Source organism: Sprattus sprattus (genome assembly GCF_963457725.1).
Source record: "Sprattus sprattus genome assembly, chromosome: 12".
NCBI classification, from domain to species: Eukaryota; Metazoa; Chordata; class Actinopteri; order Clupeiformes; family Clupeidae; genus Sprattus; species Sprattus sprattus.
Window position 1 is genome coordinate 9006251 of NC_137910.1, and position 24102 is coordinate 9030352.

The following is a 24102-nucleotide window of genomic DNA, read 5'->3' on the forward strand; positions in this document are numbered from 1 at the left end:
ATCACAAACTGGCTTTTGGCTACCTGGCGCGCCATTGGCGGATTTAAAATAACCACCTCTACGTAACAAAAGCGAAAGCAAAGAGAAAAGCACAGCAAACTATATACTGCTCTCGCGGCTGTCTTGGATGATTTCAAAGGCAAGTGTTCTTTGAAAATAGAACAGAAACCTGCTCTGGAACAATTCATACAGAAAAAATATGTGTTTGCTTTATTACCGATCGTTGTATCGTTGTATAGTATCGTTGGTCTGATTGGTTAAAGGCGTGTCCAATTACGTGACTGAAGTGGACCTCCATTTAGTACTTCGCCAGACTAACTGAGCAAATGAAATCGATGAAGGGGCGGGGAATTCCCAGACAAACGAAAGACGTGAATCAGAGGCAAAAAGGCCACTTTCCTTGACAGCGGTCATTATTGCATAGCAACGGTCAGGTATCGGTTAATAACTGACCGCAGAACGTTGGGAAGCCCCATTCAAGTGAATGGAGCATTCTACAGCATTAAGAAGAGCCGTGTAATAATAGTGCATATTAGACACAAATGATAGGACAAAATGTCAGTAATCAGAGCTCTGAAATATCTTAGCTAAAAATTTGGCAGGTCCACCTATTCCTGCGTGTTGTAAATGTACATAAAATATGTTCACGTCCACACAAAGGATCCTCATAAACATACAGGTCCTATAATAATCCAAGCAGTGGTAACGGGGGTTCCATGAAGGTCACCATTTTCTTTGGGTCACCAGTCCTGAGAAGCACCTACCAGCCACGTCACCAGTCACGAGACGCACCTACCAGCCAAGTCACCAGCGATAGCTTTCTGTCACTAGCTTTCTGCTACACTTGTATGATCCTGTGTTGAGCATTTAATAAATCTCAAGTCACCAGCGATAACTTTCTGCTCCGCTTGTATGATCCTGTGTTGTGCATTTACATTCACCATCAGCCTCCAGTAATCCGTTGGCCATAATTATAAACCTTCATCACTGAAAAAAGTGATTTGTCTTACAATACCTGTGGCCATAGAATATTGCACAGTTAATCATGGCTTTCCGCAGACCATAGCATAACATGACAATGTCATTGATACCTGTCTGCAATGTATTTGTCCCCCCACACTGCCTTATTTAATAACTCCAGAGTACTTTATCTTTGATTACGGTGTTGCAAGTATTCCAAGGGACTATCACCAAGCAGGTCCTGCTTAACTGAAAAGGTCCTAAGAGACACATTGGCTTGGCAGTGCCTCCAGTGTAATTGGTAGAGCCTGTCAGGCACCTAGTAGTCCACTCACTGGTGAACAACGGGGCTCTCGTACCGAAGAAGCTCGATAAAAGCGTAGGGTTCATCGCCAAGACAAGGGAAAGACCAGGAGAGAACAGGCCGACAGTCGATCGATATCTCCAGGACTGCAGTCTCCACTCTGCTCTCTGAAGCTCTTGTGTAGTTGAATGAATCCAGATCTCTCCAAGCCATCACCCATTAAACAAACATCTTCATTTAAATATAGTGGTGTTCCCTCAATTAAAAGTGCATTTTAATCAAATACCATAGTTGCGTATTGGTGTTCCAATTATGCCTAGCAGATATCACAAATGCCAAAGAAAAGAAACTCTCACACCCAATGACAGATCAGCCGAGCGTATAATCGATCATGTCCCAGAGTGCACTTCACCCTATGTACCAGTTACGCAGGTAAAGGCTCTGAAGAACATCACTACGTCAACCCCAAACTGACAAGCGCTGTTATGCAACACGCTCTTCCTGCGGCAGAGACAAGAGACAAGAGACAAGAGACAAGAGCGATGAGCTGAATGCTTCCTGCAAATGAACAGGGAGGCAGGATAACGATTCGATTCGAGCCGGCCTCTGCCCATCCGTCACGCCATGCGTCTTTACATTCATCCTTCTTCTTCCGTTCATATCTCTCCCCCCCTGCCCTTACCTGTGGGCTGGGTCATCATCATCTTATTTTAACTCACAGCACAGCACAGCACAGCACAGCACAGCACAGCACAGCACAGCACAGCACAGCATAGTTTGGTTAGATAGGCTTCAAAGGGCAGAGCAAAAAAACAGACAGTGTGTGAAATTTGTACAGCTGCAGAGATTATCATGAGAGAGCTGATTCTTGCAGGCTGTTATCTAACACCTCTGATTAGTCTGAAGCATATACAGTATCATACTCCTCTCCATATCCCATCCTCCTCTCCATATTTCAGGCGGTTCTTCTGAGCCCCATTAGAGGTCTTCATGTAAATTAGTCTGCAAGCTGCTTCTCTGCTGGATTCCCACGTGTTTTGGTGTTGGAAAACAAATCCTTGTGCCTTTCCCTGCTGGTGCCTTCTCCTTGGCCAGAAAGACATTAATAAAGAAGCATTACCACAGAGAGGAAACTACAGAGAAGTGTGGGGACAGCTCATCTCAGCTCATCAAGTGTGGGGACAGCTCATCTCCACATTAAAGCTTGTTTTCCACAGAGAGGACCGGAATCAGTCATCAAAACATGGCTACCCCTGTGGTGGTCTAATCAGCACAAGAAGTTTCTGGGTTCTGAGGGAACTGATATTCCTGAAAGGCCCGTCAACTCATTACCCACGCTCTAAGAGACTAATATCATCCCTTTCCAATCAAAACAGCTGCTGCCCCAGACATTCACTCAGAAATATGCTGCAAGTCTGAGCTACAACAACGCATCAGCACTCGCTGACATGACATGTCAGACCGATAGGCTATTTGAACTGATTAAATAAGCCCTGTCTCATATTGGGTCCCACAGACTCCATCTCCACTCAGCCAAAGTGTCTTCTGGAGTGCTGAGAAGGAAAATGCAACAAGAAACCACATTCAATGAGACTTGCTGTTAACATTGGAAGGGTAGTGGCTTAAAAAAAGGCACTTTCTGATGTGCTGAAGCATTCACAAGCATCACCACTATTAGTATCTTTTATGCCATAAAAGGTTCGTATTTGGTACATTTCCAAAACGCACTGACCTCAACGCAGCACGCCTGTGGCAAACTTTACAGCGCTTTCAATTTTCTCTAAGCAGTGCGCTTCATTATGCACATCAGCGTGCCACGGGTCAGCCTTTTAGAAAGGGTTTATATCGCGCTAATGTAGGTGCGTGTGTGGAGGTAACCAGCCGAGCACCCCACTGAACAATAGATCTCCACGCCGCACAGATAGGTGAGGCTGCTGGGTTCAGCCGTAGTCCCTGCTACACATCTCGCTGGGGCTGATGGGAGGCAGGAGCAGCTGTTGCAATATAGTATGTTGCCACGCAACCGGGCCAAAGTTACATAAAAACATAAATCTTTACCACAACCCACATAGACAGAATAACTACATAATTTATGGATTTTTTTGTACTTCACTAAAGGCTTTCTTTTATTTAACATTTTTTGTCAGGATAAAGTCTAGTTAATTATACTTTATGGAAATTTCAGCCTCGGAATATAATTTCTCTGGAAGTAGAAGTGAAAATGGGAGAGAGCAGGAATGTTTTTTATAAAGCACAGTCTGACATTTCTCTTGGCCTCCGTTATAGTACATATTAGCAAACTGCCGTTCAAACCTGACACACTACGGTAACCACTTTGTGAAGAAGAAAACCTGTCCACAAAGGTCAGGACATTATGCTGCTGATTGAACCATTCAGATCGTCGACATGTATTTTTATCTTTTGTTGTGGCTCCCTTGGGCCTTAGCTGCCTCTGCTCCCGACCCCCCCCCCCCCCCGCCTCTGCCCCTCCATCCCTCACCATTAGGCGGATCATCCGTCTGTATTGACAACTGGCTAAGGAGAAACAAAGGGAGCCTATTAGTCCGATAGTCAAGAGTCAGACTCCCTGCGTTTGTCCCTTTGACAGAGAAGGACAGAACAGCTGTTTTTAGAAGAGGCTATCACATCAAATGCATGCCACACATTCTGTGCCGAGACTCACAGAATGTCAATTACATTCCAACATCTGTGGTGGTAATTGGCCGTGGCCGTCCCCAACGTCTCACTTGGTTGTAAGTGCTTGTATACGATTATTTGTTTTGAACACAGAAGCCAGACTAAGGGCGACAGGAAAGCAAGTAGGCTCAGTGTTGTCTACTGTGTACATCAATATCCATGAATTCTATCATCCAAATAGCATCTGCAGTTCCCAGACAATTTCCTCTACTAGCTCGGCCTGAAATCACTGAGCATGCACAATAGAGCTTCATTTGTAAGAAAAGGTAATCACATCTCTTGAATGTCCCTAATTAAACCATGAGTCTACAAACTCAGAGGACATTTCAGAGCGTCTCACTTCTGTGAGCGTCTGCAGATAAAACAATCAAGAATCTCATCCCTCACACTAAATCTGTTTCATTTTTCATGAATACATTTACACCCACAGAGTTATTTAAAGTTTATTCCACCTTCATTGAAGGGGAAGCGTTCTCTCAGTGAACTCTTCTGTGGGGCTTCTATGTGATAATATCATTTTCTGTAAAGATTAAACAGTTTCAGGGAATGTGAGAAAAGAAAACTCTGCCCTACTCTGATGACAGGAAATACAAAACACACAACTGGTAGAGAACTTACAGTCCAACAACCACTGTGTGTATGCCCAGGACAAAACACACAACTGGTACAGAAAGTACAACAACCACTGTGTGTAAATAATGCCTTTTCTTCTTATATAATAATAATATAATATAATAATCCCTTTAGGTTCACCCATTCATGGTCATCGCAATAACCCGTCTGCTTGTTTGATATTGCCAATGATCAAGCTGTCCTTAGTAATGAATCATCCAAAGCCTTAATGGAGGCCGGTACAGAATGACCACTGGACAAGACCATAGGACAAGAGAAACAACAACATGTCTACTTATTGAGGTTCTGCATGATTAATAGGCTACTTCACCAGCTGCAAGATATTTTGTTACAGTTGGTCAAATAACTAATGTGTTTCTATACCAGTGCAAGGTTAAACAGATAATCAACAATATCGCCACAGCTGGTCAAACATGAGCAGAGGTGGATCCAACAGGCACTTACATCCTCTTACATCCAAGGAGAAGCTGCAGTGAATTAATTTTTAATAGCTTCCGAAGCAGCAAAACTGGTGAATGACAGGTGAAAAATGCGGAGCGGGGTGTTAAGGGAAGGTGTGTGTATGTGTGTGGAAATAACAACAGGGTTTCAGCCGCCTCTAATGTGAAGTGCAGGTGAAATCCATAAGGGAAGACTTGAGTTTAGCAGGCTCACTGGTCCGGAACGACATACACTACACCTGACCTTCAGTCTTCCACAGATAAAAGCGTACACTGGCGGTGCTATTAAAGTAACGGTGGGACTACTGTATTCCTTTCTGTGTGACTGAGTTTTTTTTCACAGAACCAATAGTCCACACTTACTGGTGTCCTCTTTTAGGAAGAAAGGACTCTGAAAATGAGAAAAAGAAAAATGCTATACTTCCAACCTCAAGGACACAAGCAGAGATACTACACTATACTACCAACCTCAATGACACGAGCAGAGATAATAGCGTCATGTTATTAAATTCTGGGAAACTATCCAAATGTGTTAATGTTTAAAATTGAAATGGGTAATACTGAGGGCTTATGATGCAGGTGCTGTCCCCTCTCATCAAGATCCCAAGAAAGCAGACTTGTAATGTGTAACTACAGGAATAATGATACGATTCCACATTGATGTTCACATATAAATATAAACTTTACACCACCTTAAATGTAATAACATATCATACGGATTATTGTATTGAAAATGGCGACTGAGATTTGTTAGGTTACATGCAGGGACCCTAGAGTGTTTACACTGATGTTGTTTGCAAAGATCAGCAAATTGATTTAGTGTAATGACAAAAGTGCCAGATCAGAATTTATAAGCTTGTTTCCTAATGATGTTACGTAACCGATGCCTTTAGTATGCATTAGTTTGTGAGTTACAGCATGATGCACTTTGATCAGCACTGTACCGTGTGCAGCCCTAACCTGTGATCGTGTTAAAGGGTGATCAGTTATCCTGTTGTCAAGATGGAGGGATAACAAACAGGCACAGGGGTATAGCTTACTCCTCCCTGGTGCTTCTCGTTCATGGTGGAGTGATCAACGGCCACTGGACTGGCTGCCAAAGCTATGCTGTATTGACATTAGAATTAATTACATCAGTGTAAATAACTGAAGGTCTGACAACACAACCTAAACCAACGTGATCCAAGTCCAACCGGCTATGGAACTCTTTAGACACATGCATGAGACTCTATTGCATATACATGCTCAGGTATACATGCACAGATATACATGCACAGACTTATACATGCACAGACATATACATGCACAGACATTAGGGTTGTGCCGATGGACGATATCATCGTCCATCGTCATTTTTGACCCACCATCACGATGGATGGTAACCATCGTGATGCCACGCCCCCCCATATGAATTAAAGTCAGGCATGAAAATGAAATAGGCTACTGCTACAATATGCCTAATTGGTTTATTCTTGTACAATTTATTATTATTATTAGGGTATTATGTCTAGGTTACAGCTTTTCTTCGTTTTTCCCACGTCAAACATTTCATGTTATTCACGTTATCTAAGCCTGCTCCTGCGTCGGGAAACTTGCTCATTGTCAACAGAAATATGACGTTCAACTTTAGCGAAAGCATTAACTTCAGTGCAATGGCTACAAAATAGAATAGATATGAAGGGACAGAAGATAGCTCGATCAACTAGGCCTACTCACATTCAAAGCCAAATTGCTATTTGGAACCACGAGGATATATTTGGCTTTGAACGAACAGCGGACACTAAATATTAGCAAGGGGGATCTTCTCACCCCTCATTCGCTAACATTACATTGTTATCAGAATAGCCCTTGCTCCGTTAATTTCACATAATTTATCTGAGGATTGTTTCATATCTATGTGAAGCCATTTAACATCATACAAGTGGTTGTGATCACTTTGAACCAAAGACTGCTTTTTATTGGTGAGCTGATTTTGAGGAATTAAACTCCAGCTGAAGTTGTGTCCTGGTTGTTACGGTTAAATGCCTGCTATGCTAGCTTACTAGCTAGCTAGGACACTTTAAATTACCTTCAACGATTTAAATGGAAGAGTTCAATTTGCATGAAATGACAGCTAGTTATCTAGCTGGTGTTATAGTCTCCTCGACTTAACTATACAATTATAATGGAGACTGGTAGAAACCCTCTGGCTGCCTCTGCAACTTCGTATGAAACAGTTCATATTCACGAGTTCAAATATCCAGATATTAAAACGAATTCATCACAAGCTAGCAACTGCCAACTGTATGAACCTTACCAATGTGAATGTAAAGAATGCTGATATGAAATATGAAAAACAACCAGTTGTCAATGTGCAAGCTACCAATTGAATGGGTTCATTTATTTGTAAATCTGACACTGCAAGAGTCGGTGCAGCCACGAACCTCACCGCAGCCACGAACCTCACTGCTAGTCACTGTTCAACATTGGTAACGTAACGGCATTTTAAAACATAAATGGGACTGAGTTGTACAACCCCTAGCCCCCCCCCCCCCCCCCCCCCCGAGACGATATCATCGTCCATCACGATGTTTCAATGTAAACATCGTCTTCTGCCAAATAAGGAGACATCGCCCAACCCTAACAGACATATACACTCACAGGCATACACCCAATCACACCCACTCACAGGCATATCGTATCACACCCACTCACAGGCATAGGCCCCCAAGTACAATGCATACATGTGCTCATGCAGGCACACAGAAAAACACACACACACACACACACTTAATGCATGGATACTCACAATTGAGCATCATGTGTCCAAGTCTGTGTCTGAGATCTGAAATCCACCTACAATCAGTGGCAGACTCGGCACTGCTCAGGTTTTGGGCTGTGCTATTGAGAGGAGAGATGGTGGGTAGAGAAGGGGGTAGAAAGGGGAGAGACCTTATTATCTGGAATGAAACAAAGTCCGTTTAAAGGGCACTTTCACCTGTCTTTGGGTGCAGCCTGTCAACACAGGACGTAGCTGCTCTGTGTTAAGAAGATGCACCTTAACAATTAAAGCTGGCTCCAAAAAATAAACTATTGTCTCACATTTTGGTGTTACGTACACACAGTGGTGTAGTCTAGGGTATACGCAGGTATACGGAGTATACCCACTTATTTTTCAGTCAGCAGTGGGTATACCCACTTCTCAAAACAGGGTGTTTATCCTGTGCTGTATGGGCTGCTTAAAAAAATGAAGAGTATAACCACTTCTCCAGGGACCACTACACGACTGCGTACACACTATAGGTAAAGTTGTAATGATTCTTCAACAGTGACCCAAATCCCCCTAACACACAAGAAGTTTCATACAGTAGGCCTCCATTTTCACTGAAGCGCACGCTTTAACCTACATGAGACAGCAAGCTACATCGATCCAGTGTTGAGATGCTAATTCACCTGTCTTGTTTTCTGTCGTGCCAGTCTTCTGTGTCATTACCATGTTCTCAATATAATGGAATGAACCATAAAGCAGAGCAGCAAAACATTCTAGAACTGTCAGTAAAGTTTATCTTAAAAAATATGACCAAACTGCTGTGGATACAGCATCACCACACGACAAGGATATGGCCATAGTGCTTGGCTTCTTGGAATGGCTGTTTTCAGCCGCATGTCATCAGTGCCCTCTACTGTTCAAGTATATAAGTGTTTGGGGAGGAGACCGAAGTATCAGTAACAAACCCTCTGGGTTCTAAATACTAAATAGGAAAGGGAAAAAAAATAACCAATGGCATTATCAAACAATAAAATTGGCGACATATATCATTAGCCTATGTCATAAAAGGTGTTACCATTTATTATTACATATAATTTATATGTAGCCCTAATACTTCTGAGAACAGACATACATGCGGTTAGCCTGCATATAGACTGACATTTTCAGTTATTACTTGGCTACTACTAGACTTAGGCCTAGACCTAAGCTATAACTTTAACAGTGCTTTACACCACTCCTATGATTCGACTGGTTTTACAAATAGAAATAATCTATTGCTGTCGTCATGGATGAACGACCAGAAGATATATGTCTTCGTAAACACAAAGCTGATAACTCTCAGGCTTGCCTAGAAGTATATTCTTAGGTTTGCATTACAATAAAACGCAATATGTGAGATCTGTACAACGCCACAACCCATCGCTCACGTTGACCATTCTCTGTTGCCGTAGCCTGCTATTATTTTGCTCCACGTCGGCTGCAGCTGCGCAGAAGCTGTTTCACCTGTAAAAAGATATGTGAATCGCTAACGAAGGCGATCAGAGACTGGATGCTTGGCCCACTTCAGAACAATAAAAAAACCTTTGGACTAGCTTTTTCATATGTTGAAAGATGTTTAAGAAACTGAAGCAAAAGATAAACGAGGAGCAATCACCACAAAGGAATGCGCAGTCACCACCACAGGCCCAGGTTAGTAGTTAAGGCCGAATTATGCTCTGTTTTAGACGTAACGCCTAAGCACGTAATTTACACAAGGAACTTGTTTTAGACAAGTTTTGATTTAAGGTTCGTTTTAGACGCAGAGCGTGTTGCAAGGCTTGTGTTGCGTGTTGCAAAGCAAATTGACGCCAGAACTGTAGATTTATTTTGAGTTAAGTAAACCTATTTATTGCAGCAGGACAAAGGAAAAAAACTTACCGGAGCATGAAAGTGTAGTGGGCGAAAGGCTTGATGTTATGAATACATGTGTTACACAAAATACAAATGTTGGCAATTCAGTACCAGTGGCGAAAAAGACATGACGCAAAAGTTCGTTTATTGACATCTTTTAATGACTGCGACAGGCTTTAAAACGATGTGTTTATGAGTTACATTATTTAAGATGAGGTGGTAAACGGTGAGAGAATCTCATCATGTTGTCAATGCTTGTAACTACAATGGTGCTGGCCATCAGTTAAGCCCACGTTAATGTTAACTTTTGTATATGAGCAGACCGGGCTCATTCTATCAAAATCGCGGGTGCAATTGATTGATTCACGTCAATATGAACTCAATGAATGATACCACCATGACTCACAAGTGGTGGAAAATGAATATGAAAGTATTTGTTCGTGAATTAGCACATTTTCTCCTAACAATCGCGGGTGAGAATGGGATATTCTCTAAGGTAACGGCAGGTTACTGTTAACTTTTGTATATGAGCAGACCGGGCTCATTCTATCAATCTCGCTGGTGCAACTGATGATTCACGTCAATATGAACTCAATGAAAGATATCACCATGACTCACAAGTGGCGGAAAATGAATATGAAAGTACCTATTTGTTCGTGAATAACCACATTCTCTCCAAACAATCGCGGGTGAGAATGGGATATTCTCTCCATAAATTCGCGGTAATTTAAGCATTCTATAAGTGTTTAAAGAGGATTTGTAAAGGAGTTCATGTCTTTGGACCTCTTCTGTTATGTTTGTTCCTAATCCATAAGAAAAGGCTTGTGAGACGGTCTGCAGGGTATTCATGATTTTAAAAAATGTCTGGGTCTAAAAAAGGCTGTAGTATGCTATTAACCCGGAAACGTGAGACTCTGTGAAAGGTTGTGGTAGCCGGCCAATCACAGCCTTTGCGAGCTGTGTAGGGCCGTAGTGTTTTAGTCGCATAGTCAGGAATTTTGGGCGACGCACTTAAGCACGTAAGGGGGGATATTTTACCCCGCAAGGGGGGGTTATGTATCTTACGTGCTTACGCGTTACGTCTAAAACAGAGCATAATTCGGCCTTTAGTGGTAGTTGGGTCAGCGTTAGCTAGCAAACAAGCTGAACTCGTATGGAGGGCTAAAGGGAGAGCTGTCGCACCAGCCTGTCAGCTAATGTTAGCTAGCATTATTCTGAAATGTTACATACCACAGATTTAGCTATTATTAGCTATTATCGTCATACCATATCTTTGCAATAACAGGACGTTGTAAGCAGATAGGACTCCCACGATTAGTCAGTAGCAAAGTCCAAATATTTGATCTCATGTCAACGATTTGTTTTAATTTGTAAGACAGTCTGGCTACGAGGTCTTGGCTGTCATGTGACATTTAAAAGTCCAGATATTCAGAATCATGGGGTGGTACTGGTACACCCCGATTCTCTTGTTTTGTTGAGTCACACTGTGCACGTTAGTGTGTTTACGATAAAGACGCAGTAGCAAAACTAGGTGATCATTTGGAAGGACTTTGTCAGATATCTAAGGTTACTGTCATCGTAAGGATGCTAACTATAAGCCACCTTGAACGTCACACCTCCGGAAATCTTAGCTTGTTTGTCGAATCATGAAGAGTGGCCTAATATTCCGGGTTGCATGAACACAAATTGACTGGTCAGGTGCAGAGTGTATACTGTAAACAAGGTTGGTTTGGGGAATCACCGACTCGCTGAGTTTGTGTTTCGATGTGTACGATGAATGAATGAAGTTCATGATTGAGTTTGGGGGAAGCCGGGCTACTGTTGTCGTGAGAAGATAAGGATTTCTGGGGTATCCATGAGTACACAACCAGCAGCGCAGATATCATAGAAAGCAACGAACTTTAGCTATTTGTTAATTCCATCTATAAACTAGCAGGGGCTACATACTAGCCTATATCCCATGAGTTGTGCATCGTTTCTACTTATTCAGTAGCATATATGAAAGTGTTAATTTCGATGATTTCTGCCACTGAGCTTAGGTGTCTTTGAACACTTCTCCTACCAGGTGAACACAGCAGACAGGCGCAGTCTCAACCCGCCTCTGCACCAGGATGCCCCGGCTTCTCCCAACGACAGAGAGGTAAGTGAGAGCAGTGGCGGCCTTAGGGCTGAAACTATAATGGCGCTTATGGGTCACCACCGCAGCTGTCACACATACTGCAGTCAGAGTCGCTGCCCGATTCTCTGGCGAAGTTTTCTTCCCGTTCTCCTCAGGGATAAACCGAAGTACTAAATTTAATCACCAGCCCATAGTTAGGGGCTTAGAGCAGACATGATATGACTGTAAAGAGTTGCTAATATGTTACTTTCCACAGCAGGTTTTTTTTGCATTTCACACTGTAACATCTAAGAATGGCTCAACCGAGGCGGTCATGGTCTTTCTAAACAAGCTGTTTCTTTGTTACCTCCCCATTTGTCCCCCTTCCCAGCAGTAATTAATCTGATTAAGATGAAGCAGGACATAGCTGCACTGCACTGTGTTTTTGTCCGGATGGATAGTCAGCCAAACAACTGTTAAGGATTTACTGTCTAGAGGAGTAGACAGTAGGGGCTTTAATGTTTCTGTTTTATGGATGCCTTTCATTGGAAATGGATTGAAGTAATGTAACCTGTCTTATGAAGTACACTTGAACAGGTGCAAGAGAATTAACTTGCCTTACAGGTACAGAGACTGTTATCTCACCTAAGTTTATTGTGACATTTTGTTCCTAATTGGATGAAATATGTGAAGAATTCGTATGCAGACATTGAATAGCCTAAATGTCTTGTAATTTGCTTTCTATAATGGGGCTTACAATTAGGTCAAGGCATGCTTTTGTACTGCCCAGGGGATTAAAGGCATTTCTTGACATGAAGTATTTTCAGGTACTCTCTGCTTTGATATCTTTTCAGTTCTTTAGTTATATAAACATCACATCTTCATTCTCTATCGGCTGTAAAGGCAAAGGAATGAATGACAGTAATATGTGTGTAATAGCTGACTGTGTTGGAGGAGGTCAAATATAAAGCAGTGATTAGAGGGAGTTTGCATTATTGATTTGGCTTGATTGTCTCCTTCCTCTCAAATCTAACCTCAGCCGATGAAATTCCCCAGTGATTCAGCCAGAAATCTGTCCAAAGTGTTCCCTCAGCTGTTGCAGGCTTGCACAGGGTTGCTGCACACATAGCAGCTGAGAAAAAAAGGTGGAAGCGCTTGGTAAGCCGAGGTAGTGATTCCTGTTCCGTCTTCACCTCTTTGGTCATTTTCTTCCTCCTCCTCCTTCTCCTCCTCCTCCTCCTCTTCTGAAAGATTCATTTTCAGCTGTCAGATTTTGATCTCTCATCACAACATTTCTGATCTGTTAAACAAAGAGCCTTTACACCTTTGACTTTTCATTTTTCTGATTGGCAACACTGGCTCACACCTGGGATTCACATGGAACACTGAGTTCATGGCAGTGGTTGAAAAGTTAAAGTACGGCCGTTTCTTGGTAATATACATTTTGAGAAGTCAAAGTGTGTAAATGTCATGTCCTTGGTTTTTGATTGGTTAGCCTGTTTCCTCTTCTCTCTGATTGGACCGTCTCAGTGGAAAGTGTCCGGCCAGCCACACCTCCATCCCCACCTGCTCTGCTCTGCTCTGTTTCACTCTCATGGTGTGTTTGTTTCTTTTTTTTTCTTTTCTACTCATGGCTCTCTGTGTCCCTCTTTCCCCCCCACCCCAACCCCCACTTCCTCCACCTCCTCCTCCACCACCACCACCACCAACACCACCACCACCACCACATCCACCTCGTGCCATTACACCACGCACTGATGTGGGGTGGCCAGCTGCTGGCCGGGATGATAGCAGAGCCTGCTTTTCTGTCTGAGTATACTATCTTTGCTCTGGACCACTCAAAACGACCCAAACCGCCTCAGGGTGCCAGTGCGGTGAGTCCATCCTCACACCTCGCCCCACCTCTACTCCACCTCTCCTCCCGCCCCTCTCCCCCTAGCCTACACCCCCCCCCCCCCCCCCACCCACCCACCCATGTCCCGTAATGCCTTTGATGGGTGAGGTAGAGGAGGCCTGCATCAGCACCAGAGAAAACCTGCTTGCAAACCTGCTGTCTCCCAATCTCTGTTTCTTTCTAACCACCCCTAATCCATCCATTTTTCCTGCATCTAAATCAAAAGCATCTCACCTTTGACCCCTTTGCATTTAATCCCCTGGAGTGACTAAACTTTGGGATGGGAGCTTGTGTTTTGCCCTGCAGTTGGCTTGCGAACTTTCTAGTCGTAGTGGTTTTGATGTTCTGTTGGCTTGGATGTTATACCCAACTTCCCCAAGGTCTCCCTGTAGTTCCCAGCCTCTACCTAAACCTACCAACCCAAAACCAACCTGATCATATTACTCCCTTCCTACTTTGAGATGACCGTATGGTTTTCAGCTTGCCTTCCCTTTGCAAACCCAAGTTTGCTTTTCACGAATCAGTCAGATTCTCTCCCATCCCTGATGTCTCTTGTCTAGTGTGAGAATATAGTTGAGCTAAGACAACTTTGGTTATGAGTCATTTGTGTTCTTCTTTGAAATGCCAAGTTGTGGTCAGGCAAACGGTTCCTGCTTTCGTAAGGAAATGGGTGGGTCACCACCATGTGCTGTTTTTTCTGTTTGAGTGCTCGTAGTAGACCTGTCTGGCTAGAGGATTTGTGCGTCATCATCTGAGGGATTAGCCCGGCAATGGCTGTGACGTCCCCGCCCACATAGCTTGCTGTAATGAGTATGATGCCAATCAGCTTGAAGCGTGCCCTCATGTGATCACGTGGGTTACTGGGTCGACTGGGCTGTGCACATACCTGCTTGGATGGATATTATACAGTTAAGACAGCCTTCTGCCCCGCCCCAACGGGAAGGAGCCTCATCTGTCTAGCAAGGGTGCAATGGTTTAGTTTGGTTTGGTTTGTTCCTTTGTTGATAAACAAAATCAGGTTTTTTTTTTTTAAATATGTATTTAAGTAATTTTTTGGGATATGCCTCACAGTTGCGATGTAATTCATTGTAACATAATGTACGTTGATTCTACACCAGGCCTAAAGCTGGTCATAGCTTAAAGACGGGAAACAAAGAAACAAAGTTTCAGAGGGTTTTGAAATGTTCAGTTTGAGTAAAATAATGTGCTTTTGGATCATTAAAGCATATAAATCTATTCTAGTAGACCCCAAAAATAAATTGGGAACATTGAGTGAGCATAAGAGGTCCTCTTTAAAGTTGGGAATCAACACTGTTAAGACATTGTGTACTTTTCTTGCTACAACCAAAAGGTGATTGTGAATGACTGCTTCGCATAAGATGGAGCAGCCTGAAGTCACCTAATGTGTTTTTTAAAAGTGGCCCATGGATTAGAGAAACAGTATCTGGGATGTTAGGCATCAACCAATGGGGTGATGTGCCAGTGGTTACATTCCGAACACTCTAATGGGACAGGCTTGAACCAAGTATCAGATTCAAAAAATATAATATGCATTCATCTTACCTGTGAATACAGTTAGGAACATGTCTGTCAAAAGTATGTGTTCAAAACAGGTCCATAACCGAAGAGTTACATTGGGCACTGCTTTCTCCAGGTCCATAGCTGAAGTGTTACATTGGGCACTGCTTTCTCTCTGCTCCTGTATGGCCATGCGTCCGGTTAAACTATTTGCTTACTAGTGTTGCTGAGTGACACACCCTGGTGGCCTCCCAGTTCTCCACTCTAAGGTGCACAGGCACAGGCACAGGCACAGGCACAGGCACAGGCACAGGCACAGGCCACACTGGCAGACAGAACAGCCATTTTGTCTGGGTCTTCTCTGGCCTTGGCCCAGCTGGAAGTAACCATCAGGTTAGCTGTGGGGCTGCAGAGTAAGGTGCCCCATGTAGATGCCCAGTGTTGGGCATTTTGGGTGTCCTGGTCAGGATATGATGGTCTGGGGATCTGGTGTTAGGTGTACCTCTTCTGGACAGCAGCATTTGGACCGATTTGATCAGCAAGATATGGTTGATTCAGCATTGATATTGAATGGCCATAGATTACGATAGGCGCAGTGATTGTGCTCTCTTTCTCTGTGTGTGTGTGTGTGTGTGTGTGTGTGTGTGTGTGTGTGTGTGTGTGTGTGTGTGTGTGTGTGTGTGTGTGTGTGTGTGCGTGCGTGCGTGAGTGAATGTGAGTGTGTACACACAGCACTCCACCGGCCCACTGCTGATGGTAAGAGTGTGTCCACTGCGACGCTCATAGTCTTGTTGGAAGAACTGCTTTCCTGCCAGAGCAAGACTAACCTCAGCTTCTTGGAGTTCCACAGAGGATACTAGAGTCTTGGACTGGATTGAGTCGACATACTTGTAGGCAGCAGTTGTGGCAGAAGAGGGCTATGGACATTTTCATAATTTATTAGGGACTTACTAATGTAAATCTTCCGTGATGTTGTTGGAAGTGGTTGAACATGTGTTGATGTTGAATAGTCTTGTTTCTGTTCTCCTAGTCTTTTTGTTTCTGGTTGTGATTTTATAAACACAGGCAAAGTGATGTTTCGAATATAATGCGCATATTAGTGAATGGGATTCGACTCATTTGTGTCTTCTTCGGGGACTTTCACGCATTCACCTGCACTAAATTTCATCACACAGGCCTCTCTAGTCTACCAGCTAGACCACAGTGCTAACACTGACTGCACAGACCCGCCGGTAACGCAGTACTAGCAAGGCTAACAAGGTACGACTGTTTCCTGACGACCTCACCACAACACCTTAGAGTCTCCGTCGACCGTTGTAGCCATTTTCATTTAACCCCAGCTGTAGAGGTGCCGTGTGTATGTTATGTTTTGCGTCTTTAACCCCTTCTGTTCCGCTCCGAGTTGCATGAGTGAGGGTTGAACGGGTGGGTGCAGCCCTACGCCCCCGCATTGCTCTTAGCAATACTAATATTGCTGCCAGAGGAATCGGGTGCAGCACGTTTTTGTTGTGTTTTGTTCGGGGTGGCGGGTGACTAACCGGCCCAGTACAGAGGGTGGTGCTATTGCGCTCGTCCCCTCACAGCGCCCCCTTCTGTTTGTGTGTAGAGTGGCGGCAGAGCTGCAGGATCTCCCAGAGGCAGCATCAATGGAGATGGGAGCACCTCTCCTCAGGCAAGTCCAGCGGGAATTAACGCTCCGCTCCCTGACCCTTGTTTGTGTGGCGTTTGGCTGGTGTTTTATGACCTCATGTAGGGTTAGTCTTAGTGTTTATGACCTCCTGTAGGTCCATGTCCATAACGATAAGCACTGTATTGTTTTATTTGATTACTGATTAAGCTGGTGCAGAGGCGACTGTTTATTTGCTAGTCATGAAAATATGTGAAGTTTTCTGCCGACTCATTTCGTTGTTTGTTTGTGTTTGTTTGTGTTGTTGTTTATGTTGTTGTTTATGTAATGTAGCGTGACGAGCCTCAGTCTCTGGCTCAGAAGCTGCAGCAGAAGGTGTCCTCGGTGGAGTCCCTGTTCCGCGGCTCCAGCCCCTCCGTCCCGGGCCTGTTCCGCGCCGCCTCCCGGGACAGCCTGGTGCGCAGCGCCTCCCGCGAGTCGCTCACCCCGTTGGGGGAGACCGATCCGCAGGCCACCCCGTCCTACGACCCATCGTCGGACATCGAGAGCGAGGCCGAGGACGCCCCGGGCAACGCCGACGCCAACGCCCTGCCCAAGGAGGACCTCCTGCATCGGCTGCAGCGTGTGGAGAAGAGCCTGGCCAACTACAGGACCAAGTACTCCGAGGTGAGCTCCGCTCCAGAGCCCTGCGGCAGCCTAGCATTTACATTTAGTCATTTAGCTGACGCTTTTGTCCAAAGCGACATACAAGAGAGAGAACAATCAAGCTAAGAGCATTAAAACCTGGTGTAACAATAAATACTGCTTATTTTTTTCAAAAAAATAGAAAACGACATAGAAAGAAAAATAAGTGCGGCCTGTTACTGCTTAAGTGCAGGTTAAGCCAAGGTGCCAGTTAGGAAGGGAGGTGCTCTCTGAAGAGTTGGGTCTTCAAGAGCTTCTTAGCACTTGCGCTAGCACTCTGAGCTCCTCCGACTGGTCTCATGGTGTCAGCTTACAAAGGCAGTGCAAACCAGGATTTATGTGGTATTATGGGATTGGAGTGATCTGACGCGGGAGCTTTGTTCGAAGGAGTTCAACAGTCTTACCGCTGAGCAGCTGGGCTTATCTCCTCCTGGGCACCTCACTAGTCTACGGGTTGCTATCTTATCACCAAACAGCCCTGTGGTAAAGGCATGGTGATTGTTTCGGGCTTTCTGCCTTGTCCTTATCTAGATGTTCTTTGCCATAATAGGTTCTTGACCACTGCACACAAATTAGTCCTTTTAGTTTCATTTAGCCTATTACTGCAGCACATTAATGAAACTGTGGTATATACAGCGTATCATTTTTTTTTTGTGTACAATAATAATAACCATGTCTTCCTGTCTCTTCCCCTCTCTCTCCCTCTTCCTCTTCCTCTGTCTGTTTCTCAGCTGGTCATTGCCTACCGAACCGTGCACAGAGACAAGGAGAAGACACAGGTAATTCCCCCAGGGGGCTCTCTGAGACTGGCGTACAGTAACATAATAGATAGATAGATAGATAGATAGATGGATACTTTATTGATCCCGAGGGAAATTAAGGTCATCCAGTAGCTTACACTTAACTCACAAACATACATACATGAATCACAATATTCACAATACACACAATTCACATAGGGAGAACATGTACACAGGGAGTGGGGTGTTAACAGGTACAGGATAGGTCTGGCCCTATATCATACACACATCCCAGGCACTGGACCTCCTGAATGCTGTGCTCCGTGTGGAACTGCCCTCATGGTGGGTTTTCCTCTCATGAAGATCAACAGAATTCTCTCTCCCCCCGCCCCCCCCTCTCGCCTTGGGGAAGAAGAGTGCTGTGCCGTCGACAGATCCATTATTCATGTGTTGAATCTCATTTCCACCTCTCTCCTTGCAGGCCATCCTCAGTCAGAGTCAGGATAAATCTCTGCGGCGGATCGGGGAGCTGAGAGAGGTAAATAACATCATCACTCCATCATCACTCCATCCCTCTGGTCTCGCCCTCCTCTCCTTACCAACACACCAGAAGGATCGCTCACCCTGTCTGTCTGTTTCTATGGATCCGTTTCCCTCTCTCCGACTAGTGCTGTGGTGGTGTAGTTGTGTAGTTTAATGTTATTTAGCAAAATATTCAATTCTTAGGGTTGTACAGTTTAATTTGATTAAAATACACTACTAAATACAGTCTTTGAGACAACATTAATGACAAATCTATGACTCAGTGTGGTTAGTTCACTGCAGTGATTTTACAGTGCCACTCCTTAAGAATCTGCATTCTATGATTATCATTAACTGTGCATGAACTTGGTATATGCAAACCTCTTGTTATGTAATATGCATTCAGTTGCACTGTCCAGTCAAGTCCAGTGCTTTCAAATAGGGGATTAAGGTCGAAAGCCTTACTTGCCCCAACCTGCCCTTACCTGCCTTCATCTGCTTTCACCTACCATAACTTTCCCCTGCCTGCCTGCACCTGCCCAAACCTGCCTTTACCTACCCTTACCAACTGTTTACCTGCCCTTGCATGTACCTTCCTGCCCGTACCTGCCCTGACCTGCCTTTACCTATCCTTACCAACTGTTTACCTGCCTGCCTGTACCTGCCCCTGCCTGTACCTGCCTGCCCGTACCTGCCCCTGCCTGTACCTGCCTGCCTGTACCTGCCCCTGCCTGTACCTGCCTGCCCGTACCTGCCCCTGCCTGTACCTGCCTGCCTGTACCTGCCCCTGCCTGTACCTGCCTGCCCGTACCTGCCTGCCTGTACCTGCCCCTGCCTGTACCTGCCTGCCCGTACCTGCCCCTGCCTGTACCTGCCTGCCCGTACCTGCCCTGACCTGACCATCCCTGTGTCCCCCAGGAGCTGCAGATGGACCAGCAGGCCAAGAAGCACCTGCAGGAGGAGTTTGACGCCACCCTGGAGGAGAAGGACCAGATGATCACAGTGCTTCAGACTCAGGTCTGTACAGGTCATACGCGTTTCATGTCTGCAGGTCATACGCGTTTAATGTCTGCAGGTCATACGCGTTTCATGTCTGCAGGTCATACGCGTTTCATGTCTGCAGGTCCTACGCGTTTAATGTCTGTGCTGGTCGTACGCGTTTAATGTCTGCAGGTCATACGCGTTTAATGTCTGCAGGTCATACGCGTTTAATGTCTGCAGGTCATACGCGTTTAATGTCTGTGCTGGTCGTACGCGTTTAATGTCTGCAGGTCATACGCGTTTAATGTCTGCAGGTCATACGCGTTTAATGTCTGTGCAGGTCATACGCGTTTAATGTCTGCAGGTCATACGCGTTTCATGTCTGCAGGTCCTACGCGTTTAATGTCTGTGCTGGTCGTACGCGTTTAATGTCTGTGCAGGTCATACGCGTTTAATGTCTGCAGGTCATACGCGTTTAATGTCTGCAGGTCATACGCGTTTAATGTCTGTGCAGGTCATACGCGTTTAATGTCTGCAGGTCATACGCGTTTCATGTCTGCAGGTCCTACGCGTTTAATGTCTGTGCTGGTCGTACGCGTTTAATGTCTGCAGGTCATACGCGTTTAATGTCTGCAGGTCATACGCGTTTAATGTCTGCAGGTCATACGCGTTTCATGTCTGCAGGTCATACGCGTTTAATGTCTGTGCTGGTCGTACGCGTTTAATGTCTGCAGGTCATACGCGTTTAATGTCTGCAGGTCATACGCGTTTAATGTCTGCAGGTCATAAGGGTTTACCGCTGTGCAGGTCGTACGCGTTTAATATCAGTGCAGGTCATGCACGTGTAATGTCTGCAGGTCATACGCGTTTAATGTCTGCAGGTCATACGCGTTTAATGTCTGTGCAGGTCATACGCGTTTAATGTCTGCAGGTCATACGCGTTTAATGTCTGTGCAGGTCATACGCGTTTAATGTCTGCAGGTCATACGCGTTTAATGTCTGCAGGTCATACGCGTTTAATGTCTGCAGGTCATAAGGGTTTACCGCTGTGCAGGTCGTACGCGTTTAATATCAGTGCAGGTCATGCACGTGTAATGTCTGCAGGTCATACGCGTTTAATGTCTGCAGGTCATACGCGTTTAATGTCTGTGCAGGTCATACGCGTTTAATGTCTGCAGGTCATACGCGTTTAATGTCAGTGTGTCAGGGGTGGAAAGTATGCAGATGTTTCTGTGTGTATGTGGACATCACTTGTCTGTAATATAGATAGCTAGTTTGATAGACGCTTTTTTATCCTACAAGAAATTTCAGACAGGCCTGAGCTACTGGATATGCTGCCACTCGTGTTGGCGTGCAGCTGAAAGTGTTTGTCTGTTTGTTTGTCTGCTGTGATCTGGGTGTGGTGTTCATGCTCGTCCCAGCGCTAACGACACTAGCTCCTGATGCTGGGTGACGTTCTAATGTGCTAACGTTCTAATGTGCTAACGTTCTAATGCTATTGTGACCCTGTTCAGCACCTTGAGACCTCTTTGTATGTGAAGGTGTGCTATAAAAATAAAATCCATTATTATTATTATTATTAACGTGCTAACTCTAATGTTCTAACGTTCTAATGTTCTAATGTGCTAACATTCTAATGTGCGTTTCTGCTGCTCCACTCTCAGGTGGCTCTGATGAAGAAGCGGCTGCATGGCGCCCCGGGGCTGGGAGTCCCCGTGGAGGGAGAGGCTAAGCCGAGCGAGGAAATCAGGGAGACAGCCTCCGCTCCCCAGAGCCCATCCAGAGATCTGGGCGCCGAGGCTCCAAGTCAGGGTGGGTAGAACGCTCCAGACCACTCAGCACTTCACCAGCCCTGGCTTACGCAAGACCAACACCCCACAGGGTTTATTTGCCTTCTCAAGAGCTCCCACGGTGGACTTTTGTAGTACACAATATAATTCGCTTCATTAAATTAAAAGTAAAAGTGAAGACTAGTGAAGTCAGCCTGCTTAACAGACAGTTTATTATAGTACTGAACAGACTTAAGCTGTCAAATCTGGCTGCACAATTTGTAGTTTGTGGTAAACATCCATTTAATGTGTGAGTTTCTGTGTTGAAAACAGTTCCACTGCTCTTTATTTGAAATTAAATGTCAAAATGAAGTGTGTGTGTGTGTGTGTGTGTGTGTGTGTGTGTGTGTGTGTGTGTGTGTGTGTGTGTGTGTGTGTGTGTGTGTGTGTGTGTGTGTGTGTGTTCTCTCCATGTGTCCAGCAGAGGGCAGTGTGGAGCCAGGGAAGGAGGCGGAGGTGCTGCAGCAGCGTGTGAAGCGGCAGGAGAATCTGCTGCAGCGCTGCAAGGAGCTGCTCCGGACCCACAAGGAGCGCAGCGCCCAGCTGGCCAGTGAGAACGATGCTCTGCAGCAGCAGCTCCAGGAGAGGCTGCAGGAGCTGGAGAAGATGAAGGTACAGTCCCACTCACACACACACACACACACACACACACACATACACACTCACTCACCCGCACACACACACACACACATACACACTCACTCACTCACTCACCCACACACACAAACACTCACTCTCTCTCTCTCTCTCTCTCTCACTCACTCACTCACTCACTCACTCACTCACTCTCGCTCTTTCTCTCTCACACACACACACACACACACACACACACACACACACACACACACTCTCACTCTTAAAGGTGGAGTCCGTAATTTTAATCAGACACTTTTTTGCCTATTCAGCAAGTTGCCCATCACGGCCGTCTAGCTGTCTGTTATGTGTGTGTGTGTACTCAAAAACACTCTGGTGTTTGTACACAGTCCAGGTGTTGTAAATGGGAAACAAACATAATGTCTCACACCAGACCATAAACACCTCCAGCCAGTCAACACGTTGCTTCAGCCAGCCAATCAACACGTTGCTTTAGGCGCATGGAAGGGAGGCGGGGAGTTTGATAGGCCGTTGAGCTCAAATATCAACACCCTTTCCCAGGATCGTGGACCCCATCGTTTAACTCACACTGGAGTAGAGCACCTACTGGTCAAATAGGGAACTACACCAGCTGTGTGTGCATGTTCCCTTCAATTGAGTTGTTCACATTTACATTTAGTCACTTAGCAAAAGCAAAAGGTCGCCCTTGGTGCGTAGCTTGGTGTTTGGGACCTGCAGGAGCGAACTGTTTGTGGATCTGAGGGTGCGGTTGGAAGTTTGGGGAGTGATGAGTAGGGATGGGTATCGTTTGGGTTTTTTCCGATACCGGTACATAACCGATACTTTTAAAACGATACCGGTGCCTAAACGGTGCCAGAACCGGTACTTTAAAAAAAAAAAAGCACAAAATGAGGATTGACGACATTAAAGAAAGGCTTTTTTTTATTGCAGAGGCCAATTTTTTTCTTCAAATTGAACAATATATTAACTGTTTAAAGTATACTATGAATATAAATACATACAAAAACTTTGCTTCAAACTACAGCTTCAAACTATGAATATTATATTAACTGTTAACAACAGTTTATAGTATGCTTAAATAAATATAAATAAATACAAAACACACACACACAGACTACAGCTTCAAACTTATGAGCATATTTGCCTATGTAGTCAAACATGTATTATTTAGTTTGCATTTATTTAATGAAATTTCACAATTTTCTGATTTGTATATACCTAGTTATCTTTTCTATCTTGTTTACTTGAACACACCGATTGCGTGAAAGTGTACTGCCCCTTTAAGAGACTATAGCTCCGGTAGCCTACCTACAGTTTAAGTTTGCGGTTGCAGATCTGCCCAGGACTCTTGCCTTCTCTCCACTCTTTACACGCAATTGTTTTGTTGCATTTACTGCAAGTCGCGGTGTTTGAATCTTTTTGTGCGAAATACAGCCACACTTTTGACCGTTTACCTTTCGCTATTTTCTCTGTTAAAAGGTTGATGGCGAGCTCTGTTTGTGCTTGCGCTGTTAAATGCTGCCTGCTTCACTGTCATAAGACTGTTGCTATGAAAACACCAAGCGTGAGCGCCACAGGACAAAGTTAACATTGGGAGATGGGGCAGTTTTAAATGTGACCCACGAAATATGCATGGCAACAAAATAAAAGATAATTCATACAGATCATACATACGCCACTCACGTTACTGCTAGCTAGTTTTCTACTGTTTTGGAACCAGCCTCCGTGTTTCATGTTGCAGCCTGAAATAATTCCTGTTTATAAGACAACAGTTTACGTACGTTATGTTCATTTAACTGCATGATTTGTTGCAGTTCCTCATTACAATCAGCTCAGGCATTGAAAGGAAGCATCGAAATCTGCGTGACATTTCGGTCCGGTTTGTTCATTTAGCTGCATGAATTGTTGATGTTATTCATTT

General features: G+C 44.6%; 1 protein-coding gene across 2 annotated transcripts in view; it reads left to right on the forward strand.

Moving 5' to 3' along the window:
• The first annotated feature begins 9324 nt into the window (after positions 1-9324).
• Positions 9325-24102, forward strand: part of golga4 (golgin A4) — a 47005-nt gene continuing 32227 nt past the window's right edge. For both annotated transcript variants that reach the window (XR_013968851.1, XM_080849206.1), the window contains exons 1-9: positions 9325-9472; positions 11739-11813; positions 16790-16855; positions 17144-17476; positions 18226-18273; positions 18716-18772; positions 19675-19773; positions 21402-21549; positions 21991-22178. Coding sequence is in view for 1 of the 2 variants with exons in the window: in XM_080849206.1 (XP_080705332.1) it covers positions 9395-9472; positions 11739-11813; positions 16790-16855; positions 17144-17476; positions 18226-18273; positions 18716-18772; positions 19675-19773; positions 21402-21549; positions 21991-22178 (1092 nt within the window). In the remaining variant the exon portion in view is untranslated. The remainder of the gene's footprint in view (positions 9473-11738; positions 11814-16789; positions 16856-17143; positions 17477-18225; positions 18274-18715; positions 18773-19674; positions 19774-21401; positions 21550-21990; positions 22179-24102) is intronic.